The sequence below is a fragment of the Leuresthes tenuis genome, unplaced genomic scaffold (assembly GCF_036924035.1).
Source record: "Leuresthes tenuis unplaced genomic scaffold, fLeuTen1.0.hap1 SCAF_13, whole genome shotgun sequence".
Classification (NCBI taxonomy): Eukaryota; Metazoa; Chordata; class Actinopteri; order Atheriniformes; family Atherinopsidae; genus Leuresthes; species Leuresthes tenuis.
The window spans coordinates 10,625,081-10,635,067 of NW_027325367.1; the positions used below are offsets into that span (position 1 = coordinate 10,625,081).

At 40.7% G+C, this 9,987-nt stretch overlaps 2 protein-coding genes across 2 annotated transcripts in view; one reads left to right on the plus strand and one right to left on the minus strand.

The window, feature by feature from the left end:
• Positions 1–2,281, minus strand: part of sesn1 (sestrin 1) — a 53,781-nt gene extending 51,500 nt beyond the window's left edge. Inside the window, exons 1-2 of the mRNA XM_072361695.1 lie at positions 2,191–2,281; positions 937–1,256 (exon numbers count right to left, since the gene is read on the minus strand). Of these exons, the coding sequence (XP_072217796.1) occupies positions 937–1,215 (279 nt within the window). The 5' untranslated portion in view covers positions 1,216–1,256; positions 2,191–2,281. The remainder of the gene's footprint in view (positions 1–936; positions 1,257–2,190) is intronic.
• A 1,214-nt stretch (positions 2,282–3,495) lies between these two features.
• Positions 3,496–8,063, plus strand: cep57l1 (centrosomal protein 57, like 1). The gene is made up of 11 exons (XM_072361706.1): positions 3,496–3,768; positions 4,566–4,731; positions 4,841–5,020; positions 5,113–5,234; positions 5,462–5,575; positions 5,658–5,735; positions 6,337–6,426; positions 6,521–6,589; positions 6,678–6,934; positions 7,019–7,163; positions 7,547–8,063. The coding sequence occupies exons 1-11, from the start codon at positions 3,748–3,750 to the stop codon at positions 7,751–7,753; spliced, it is 1,449 nt and encodes a 482-aa protein (XP_072217807.1). The 5' UTR covers positions 3,496–3,747; the 3' UTR covers positions 7,754–8,063.
• The last annotated feature ends 1,924 nt before the right edge of the window (positions 8,064–9,987 follow it).

Here is a 9,987-nt window from a genome sequence, read left to right on the forward strand (position 1 = left end):
TTGTTATGATGTTGATGGTGAAGGGCACTGGTATTTTCAGTAAACATGGCTCTCGCAGAATACCTCCACATGTACAGGTCAGTGATTTTCATTGGTAGGATTTGCTCTGTGGGCTTCAGCAATAATGGGACTTTTTTATTGTATGTTAAATAAGTACGTAAAAGCATGTAAAATGTATGTTAAAGCAACGAACCAGAGAAACGAAACACTCAATTACTGTACTTTAATCTGTGTTACATGTATATACAGCACAGACTGATCTGGCTGTTATTACTAACAGCATTATTTACATACATATCTTGCAAAACAAATGATGAAACTTTATTTGTATACACTTTTTGCATTCGTGTTCATGGAAACTGCGAGGACATTATGACATAAGAGCCCTGACCATTAAACTACAGAATACTGCTTTTAGTTAGTGTGATCCAAGAGATCTAAGGTTACTCTACATAAATATCAACTGTTCAACATTTAAACCAATCAACGACACCTTATTAGCACCTAAAATTACAGTAGAGTTTATATTAATATAAAATAAATTACAACTATTTGCAGTCTCTCAAAAACTGTGTTTTATTTGACAAAGATTAAAGTATCCATCGAGTGTTTTTTATTACATAGCGATGGACGAAAATGTTCTATTTTAAATTTCAGACCATTGAAATGTATCCGTCTTAGACCCTACATTATAACTAACAGAGGATGCGTTTAAAAGTTAATGAGTTTGAGGTGTTTCATTGTGTCATTGACTGTAATCCACTTGGCAAAACGTGTATTAGTCTTGGTGAGCGTTTGACTAAACCACAATATTTGCCATGTTTATGAAGAGGTGAAGAGAGGAGGATGGCAGATGGCAGCAGAAACATACAACAAACACAGGAGACAAATAAAAAGCTCTCCAGAGTTTCACTGTGCATCACATGAATCTCCTACCTGTATGTCGTGCAGAAGCTGGATGCATCGCTCTCTGATATCGGCAAAAGGACACCGTCTGGAAAGCATGAGAAGGTGAGCCAAGATGTCATTCAAGTCACTTTCGGTGGGGCTTCCGGAGGCCGGAGGCGAGGGGGCCAATGATGTTATTGGTCCAATGGCCTCCACTTTCCTCATGACCTCCTGGCAGATGTTTTCCATTGCTTCAGCTCTGGAGTTGGCATCCCGACTGCCCAGTCCGTTCCATCTCCCCAGAGACTCCTGGTTCTGCACCTCCATCTTGGTACGTAGGTCTAATGCTCGTGCTGTCTTACAACAGGCTGCAGACAAACAGCACATGAGACAAATACACACTGCTGGATATTTCTTTACATTATGCTTACGAGGGGGCAGGTGGGTATGTGCATTACCACTACTGTCAGATACTTATAAATTGATCAGTAGCCTCAATTACCCAATATTGGCTTAAACAGACATATTTGTGCCAGGAGATACATAAGATTACATGAAAAAAATACTCAAAATGTGCAGTAATGCAGAGACAATTACTTTGCATTTGTCGCTGTAAAATGTCCTTATCTGTACAAAAGAGCTCACCTTCAAATACTCTAATAATATAAGCATTCTGTATAATGTGATTTATATATGATTTTCATTACAATGAAATGTAACAGAAAAGAACATGACATAAATATATCATCAGAAGACATATTGCATCATACTGAAGACCCTTTTCCCAACACTCTTTCTGTAGAAACGTTTCTATAAAAAAAACTCCCATGTGCCCGAAAAGTGCGACATGAAGCCTCTGATACCCATGATGTCAGTAGCATTATTATGGATTTCATTCCTTATACTGGTGAAAATGTTTTGCCATTAGTACATACCGATTTCAGTTTTGAGATATTTTTTCTTTTGCCAATTTTCAAGAAAAAAAATAACACAATGTGGACAAACTGTCCAATCTTACATTTAAAGAAGTACAGACTGCTTTGACTAAAGAAAAAACGTTTGCTCACGGTTGATGACATCGTTATTTAAATATTAACTCGACATTTCGTGTTTAAATACAACCTGTCAGTGAAGTCCATTCAACCTGCCTGCCTGTCTCTGCCTTTCTTGTCAATGCTTTCAAGCTGACCGTTAACAAAGACACCAGTAAAGTACACGAGAACTTGGTTGAAAATAACATTTCCATGCACAAACCTTTCACTATGAGCCATATAGAAAATAATGCCATTCTGAAATACTCACTTTATCCACATTATTTGGTGCAAGTCTTCTGCAACGGGACGCCTTGTCTCAGCACTGACCACTTACTCCCAGGGTAGAAACGATGGGAGGCAACGAGTTGAGGGTAAACATTTGATTGGCAGAGCGTCTTGACCAATGAGAGGCGTTTTAGGGGATTCTAGGGCGGCTACCTTCAGATTCTAGTAAATGATTGGTTTGTGGAAAGCTGGGGAGGTGTTCATGGGAGATGTATTGTCTTCTCTCCATGTATGTTTTGAAGGATAGCCGTTGTCAACCACATCCCCCATGATACATTTCGTAAGTAGACTCAACCCCCCTTTCTCTTGTTTATCAGATATTACAGGCAGGCAGAAAAACAGCAGAGGAGACAGAAAGGTGAAAATGTTGTACATTTCCATTGAGTTTGTTTTATTTTCAGCCTCACTTGTATTTACCTGCCTACCTGCACACTGGCACAGCCCAATATACTGATCTAAATACAGACTTATCGGTATCACATTGTGTGTACAGTTGTCAAAATGGGACTTTGGTATGTTAGAAATGTGTGTGCAAAAAATAGCACTTGTAAAAGAAGATATGCTGTTTTTTTGCTGCACAGATAAAAGCATACTGACGTTATTAAAGTAATTACAGAATTAGCAACATACACGAGTTTTCAGTGAACTGTGCAGATCTCTACACAAGATATATTTAATTTAATTTTCCATTGTGCCATGTGATTATTTTCCTAGAATAAACACTTGCAATCTTCAAGGAAGTGCTCTCATAAATCAAGGCCAGAGATATCACGGAGGACTGGAGTCATTTCTGTAATATTTTGGAGCCGATCTATTTGTTTATCTGAAGGAAAATATGCTACATTAGTGTGATAAGCCGACATTTGTTTCATGCAATATGTTACTTTTTTTACGCTTGTGTACAAGGTCTTTTTATGCATTGTGTGAGAACAGCTTTTAGATTGTCATGATACATGAGTTGTAATAAGTAGTGCTTAATTATCACACATATGAGAGAAATTGCTGTTGTCAACATCATTATGAGAAGCAGCACGACTCGTCAACGTGTAGCTGTGTTTTACGTACAGTTAGACATTTTATATTATTACTGTTCATTTAAGATATGCAAACAATTGGATTTTATCTTGCTGAAAGGTTTCCTCCAATGTAACTGTAGGCCCTTTTTTCTGTTTTCAACGGGAGGCAGACAGAGAAAGAACGAGATTTGCTTTCTTATTTTGTTTATTTTCATTTTTTTTTCCGCCTTATAAACATCATATTAAACTTTATATTGTGTGAGAGTGACAAAACATGTGTAGATGTTGTTACATGTCCTGAAACTTAACTGGTGAGTCCGGAGGGGGGAAGCGGTGATCAGGCGGAACCACAGTGAAGTGAGCGGAGAAACGGAGGGAAATTTAAAAAGGTCCGGACTGCTTGGCAAATTGTGCGAAACAACTGTCAGTTACCGACCGACGGGGGGTCATTTTCAACTCCGCTGATGAATCCGGGAGTGTTAAAGATAAACGTATATGTAGTTTAGAGGCATTTATATCTCAGAATGGATACAAACCGTGAGCAGGTAACATCAGTTATTTGACCGTTAGCTTCGGATGTGGCTAGCCTGTTAGCTCAGCATTGTTCATGTCCAACAACTTGCCGTTAGCAGTGTTCATGTGAAGATTTGGCCTTTTTTTTTTATCCCTCTAACCTATGCGATACTGATTGGAAAGTAATATTTTAGCAGCTTTATCATACTATTGTTTTTTAATAGTTATTTGCAGTTTAAGTTATCAAACCGATGGGTTTGTTGTAAACTAACTGTCGCCTAGCTGCAAAAAAATAAAAAAGTGCATTGGGAAGCTGGCGATTGTCCAGTAGTTTATCTCAGTTTACTGCCTTCTTACCCAAGAAAAGCAGGTTTTCTTGATTCGCTTTTTATACGTCCGCATGGTCTATATTTCTGTGTTCGAATATAGTGACCAAACACAACAGTAAAGCAGAAACACACAGTTGCAATAAACAAAACACAACGTTTGATAGATCATTTAATAAAACAAGACATAGAAAGCATGAGATTTCACATTGCACAATAAAAGAGCTTATTTAAAAGACGACATTTTAACTAAAACACCTCAGGGAGAAAAAAAACTACCTCAAACTACTTTAAAAAACGCATGAACATGTCAAGAAAACATTGCAGCATTTCAGAAAACAACATTGGAATCAACAGTGAATACACCTTGAAATGTCACAGACTTCATCTCGAGCTGTATGAACTTTTTTGTTAGTATTTAATTTATGGACTATGCTCTTTATTGATAGATGACGTACTGATTGGTGGCAGTTGCTAAATCAACATCTTCTCATTATTTGTAGCTTTTAGACTCGCCCTCCAAAAATAGCTACATCGGGAGCTACTACCAGCCTCCAGACAGGATAGTGTCGGTGTCGAGACAGCCAAAGCTTCCTGCTGACTCATCTGTCAGCATGGAGCAGACGGCCCGCCGTCTGTCCCAGACTACACGCAATATTGACAGTACAGGTGTGGCACGGCTCTGTCTTTCACATAGTTTTAACTCTCTTTTTTATTTGTTGTTGTTGAACCACATTCTACTCAGTTTGTGGATGCTTTTCTGTAACTCTTCCCCCAGCTGTTGTTGATGCACTAAAGACCCTCCAAGAGAAAATCAGGCGGCTGGAGCTGGAGAGGAAGCAAGCAGAGAAGAGCTACAATCAGTTTTCGAATGATTCTCAAAAGCATCAACAGGTCACAGCTTCACACAGCCAAACAGCAGCCAAGCTGCCTGATTCAGATAACTCTGTCAGGAGAGGTAAATGATGACGACGCTGCACTTTGATGATATTGTTATGAAAATGCAGCTTATCCTCTGTATGTTCTGATAGTTTGTTGTGCTTATGACAGAGCTTGACTTGAAACTTCAGTCTGCAGAGGCTCGCTGTAACGTTCTTGAGAAGCAGCTGGACTACATGAGGAAAATGGTTGAAAATGCCAAGAAGGAGAGGAATACTCTGATGGAAAATCAGGTAAAAGGGTGCAGTTGCTAAGAAGAGGGTCTTCTTTAAGATAAAATCCCAACTGTGAGCCTAATCTGATCCACGTTCCGTATTTCACAAACAAGGGGCTTTCTGTTTCTTTGCACTTATGTGGTTTGGTTTCTGTTTATCTCTGGCGTGTCTGGACTGTAATTGACATAAATGCATGTCACTAAATGGAGAGATAATCTCTCCTTCCCCTTTTTGCTCTTCTCTAGGCTTCACTGCAAAGCCAGCAAACAGGCAGCTCAAACAACAAAACTCAGCAGGAGAAGCTGGAGAAACTGGAATCAGAGTGTCTCAAACTGAGCAGAACCCAAACTTTAGCAGAGGTAACACGGGCTGCTTTGAGTAACTAATCCCCACAAGCTGAGTTGTAAGTTCACCACTTTAATGTGTGTTGGCCACTTCCAGATGAAACTTTCCATCCTGGAGCAGAGGCTGCTGAAAGAAGAGCATGAACGGAAACTAGTGCAGGAGAAGGCAGATGAGGTCAGTCACTTTCAGTCTTCAATAGATATTTTGGATCATAGTTGAGGATTAACTGCCTTTAAATCTCTACACAATCCAGCCCTATGCTGATTATAGACAATGGATGCAGCCACCATGCTGTCAATACTGTTTTGAAACCTTGAGTTTGTCATTTAACCATCACCGTCTTAGGTTTTAGGTGCAAAAGTGATTTGCAATCAATGGATCTGACTGAGGACTCAGGAGCAGTATCCACATTCATTGAGTATTGACCACTGCACTCACATGCCACTCACTGTGAGCCTATCTGTAATAAGGCTTGATATTAAGCAACGATACAGTCCGAAGGAGTTATGTAAAGATTAGCTAAAGACACCTCGGTTGTAAAGTTTCTTTCTTTTGGCTGTGAGGTGGGGCTTTTTAGCATGGGGCTTAATGAGGATTGACTCACTTTTAGAGTCAGCCTGGAGTGGACAGACAATGCAGATATTTGGCACCCTATGCCAAAGATGTCCGCATGGGCATGATGTGCAGCACAAGTCCCTGGCTGCAAATGAATGCGATTCTTTCAAATAATCATATTTCTCTGTAAATGTAACCACTGATATTTCCATGTCCACAGCTGCAGAGGGAGTTAGACGTCAACCTACGTTTGTCTGTGCCAACTACGGAAGAAACGAAGCCAAAGAAGAAAACAAAAAAGACAAGAGGGGTACTTATTTTTTTACTTTTAAAGCTAATAAACTGCTGGCATGTTAATGAGGAAAACAGCGGTTCTGACTCATCTGGGATTCGCTTTGTCTCAGAAAACCTCCAAAAAGAGCCAGCTGTCATCAGACCCGAGGCACAAAATACTGCCCTTTGTTGCGGGAACAGTAAGTCACCTCTGAACGAACTTTAACAACCACGCATGATGAAATACTTTCTTGTTCTGATGCCTCTTTTTTTTTTTACCCGTCGTAGTCAACAAGTCCAAGCCATTCAGTTCACGCCAATGTACAAAGCATCCTTCACATGATGAAGCACCATCAGCCCAAGCTGTGTGAACAAGCGGCTGCTCTGCACAGGTCTGGATGTGGAGCCAGAAAAAGCCTTCGGAGGGACTTTTCTACATCTGTTCCTGCCTCTCAGAAGCCTGACAGCCCACCTTCGGATCAGTCCCTGAGTTCGCTGTCCGACCTGCTTTTGGCTCTGCAGGATGAGCTCGGACAGATGAGCTTGTGAGTGTCCCTTGTTTTATAGTTGTTTTTTTATATAGACCTTTTTTTTTCTAATATTCTAGTCATTTAAATTCTTTTTATCAGTGAGCATCAGGAGCTGGAGCGCCGGATAGATGCAACCCAACCTCGGGAGCACAGGGAGGACCTGCAGGGTGACCTGGAGAGGCTGGTCGCCAGGATGGAGGAGAAGTCAACCCAGATCTCTAAGCTCCGCAAACACCAGCAGACGGTATGTGAAAGATCATTATTATAATCATGAAACAAGTTAAAGATATTTTTTACATCAAAGATATGCTGTTGGAGGTGTTATTTCCTTTGGAAGTTTGAGCTTCACCGCAGAGTATGATGTGTTTGTTCTAAGTTCGGATATGAAAGTGTTTACCTATGTGCAGTATTTGTGGCTTCTCAGATAGTTTTGAGGTCGGTCCCGATCCAATTACAAAGAGGAATCTTAAGATTAGATCTAATTCTATGAATTGATCACCAGGTAATTGTTGTATATGGAAAAGCTTACTCAAAACGGAGCATTTTTAATTGCACATTTAATTTGTTTAAATACCCATCCTAGTTTCTGTTGGTCGGTGATGTTTTCTGTCTTCTGCGCCTCCACAGGTCCATAGACTGACTCAGAGCCAGTCACATGAGGAGGAGCTCGCAGCCAGGAGGCCGAGTGGGATCAAGCCACCTGTTCCTTCCCCCGTTAAGGCCAAACAGAAAGCAAAGAAAGGTATGACGACTCAGAACAACCTGCAGCTCCTCAGAGAAACCCAGAAGTTCAGGAAAAGCCTAAAGCAAGATGACTTGACCTGGGAAACATGACTCTCTTACTGAGAATTTTGTGCTATTTTTGATACCACAGCTGAATAAAGTTTGAGACCCCCCCCCCCCCCCCCCCCCCCCCGACTTCCTGCAGCCTGTTTTCCCTCGTCTTTAAACAGCCTGCGGGTAAGATTTAGTAACTAATCAAAGATGGAATAAAGTGTTTTTCACGTGTTATGAAATCCGTTAAGAGGAGTGTGGCTGAACCCGTGAGGGTCCCTCATCTCTTACAACTGATGAACCTTGACTTTAAACTATTTAAATGATGCCATTCAAAGTATATCTAATCTGAAATAAAGCTGGATTAAATTTTTTTAAATAAAGCTCCTTCTATTCTCTTTACATACAGTGTATTTATTTTTGTCTATGTTTCACATGCACACAGAGGTTTCTATTTATTTTGTTGTCATTTTTGGAGCATCAATAACCGCCACTAGATGGCAGTGCAGATCTGATGGTTTCTACTTTTGAAAAGTCATATCACTGCATAACATTTAAAATGGAAATGAATAAGATAAGTCTTTCAGTCCAGCTTCAGTCTTCAGTGCAAAAGTATCAAATACTTTAAACGCTGCTAAGGCAGCTGGCGGGACAGCTGAGTAAATATGGCCACAGGTCAAATGACTGTGGGTTTTTAGCTTTGTGCATTTAGGAGGAAATGTTTTGTTTTTTTTCCCTGTGCGACCAAAACGGTACTTTACTCTTAAATTAAACTATGAAAGCTGTTAGCGATCGTAATTCCCAGCTGGTCAGATGACGGGACACATTCTTTACATACCTTACTTGTATTTGCTCCGGTTATTTGATTCAGTCCGGCTTGAATAGCTTGACTAACATGTAAAGCTGCCTCATAACATTATTTTCCAGGTCATCAGGGCTCAGTTGACATTTTTACTGTATCATAAGGGTCACCTTTTTTTAACCTTATTTCAGGCAGTTACTCTAGGCACAAATAACCAAGTAAACAACTCTGCCTGTGTCTCTCATAAACACTTAAGTGAAGACATTCCATGATTCCCCCTCAAAGATTTTGGAGATGGAGGCAAGAAGACAACAGATGACTGTTATTGCTGGTTTCTGCATTCAGATAATTGTATAGCGAACATTCGCTGGTCCTGGTATTCTTGGCATGATCCTGAGTGCACTGCTCGGTTAAATGGACTGAGCTGTCGTTTGCAAGAGAGACTAAACCTAATGCATTGTTGCTCTGTGCTCTCATATTAGATTACACAGCATGACTCGACACAGCAATCAGGTTAGCTGAGGCAAGTCGAGATCGGCCCTTGCCCTCGTATGCAACATCTCTGGTGCTGCATGTGCACTCTCCTGACCCTGCAACTTTGAAACCTTGTGACTGCACACCCCTCTTTTTGTCTGAATGGCAGTGGTGTGTTCAGGGTCTGTGTCAGGCGTTCTGCTGTGGGTGTGTGAAAGTATTTTGTGCCAACAGCAACAACTCCATTTTCTTCCAAGAATGTAGATATGCTTTGTCTCGGAGGTGTTTCGATCAGACAAATTAATATGTGGCGACACCAGTGTGTCAGCGGACAAATAGGATTTTTCTCATCCACGTGAGAGGCCCATAGGAGGTGGTTTTAATCGAGCAGCACAAGCTTTGTCAGCTTTAAAACCAAGAAAAATAAAGAGTGGGTTGCAGATAGTTTTTTTTAAAGGGACACAGAGACTAACTGGAAAGGTCGATTCCTGAAACTATCTTTGATTCTGGGAAACTTCCAGGAAACTGAGGACTTTTGGTCATAGGAAGAAAAACGGCCTGTCCAGCACAAATAAACATCGTATGCAACACACACCTCACTCAAGAATGCGGTCAACCGGACAGAGATTCTTCAGTTTGGACACACAACCTCACCAGCATTTCCTTTGGAGCGATCAGTTTTTGCTCCATAAGCAGAACCTCGCTGTGAGCCTCAGAAATGTGCGTCTCGTTAAGAGTGTGAGACAAACGGGTTATTTTGAAAAGGCGAGGGGGTTCTATGGTTGTGGCTGCGATAAATCTTCTGCCCTAAGACTAGACTAAAGAGTAGCATCATCAACAGTACATACGGTGACTTTAATCCCTGATCAAGTGTTAGTCTACTCTTTAATCCTGCTATAACTTCAGCAGATTTCAAGAGGCGCGCCCATATAAATAGAGGTAGGACATTTTGTATGTGAACTGGCATAAATGGGATGTCAATTTGTGTTTTACATCCAGTATATAACAGGTGAAGCAA

What these genes read in the sequence shown, in the direction of transcription:
- cep57l1 (XM_072361706.1), top strand. Translation starts at nt 3,748, where the DNA reads ATGGATACAAACCGTGAGCAG. An exon ending in AAACAAAAAAGACAAGAGGG is followed by an intron (nt 6,427 to 6,520) that starts GTACTTATTTTT and finishes GCTTTGTCTCAG; the next exon opens with AAAACCTCCAAAAAGAGCCA. An exon ending in TCCGCAAACACCAGCAGACG is followed by an intron (nt 7,164 to 7,546) that starts GTATGTGAAAGA and finishes GCGCCTCCACAG; the next exon opens with GTCCATAGACTGACTCAGAG.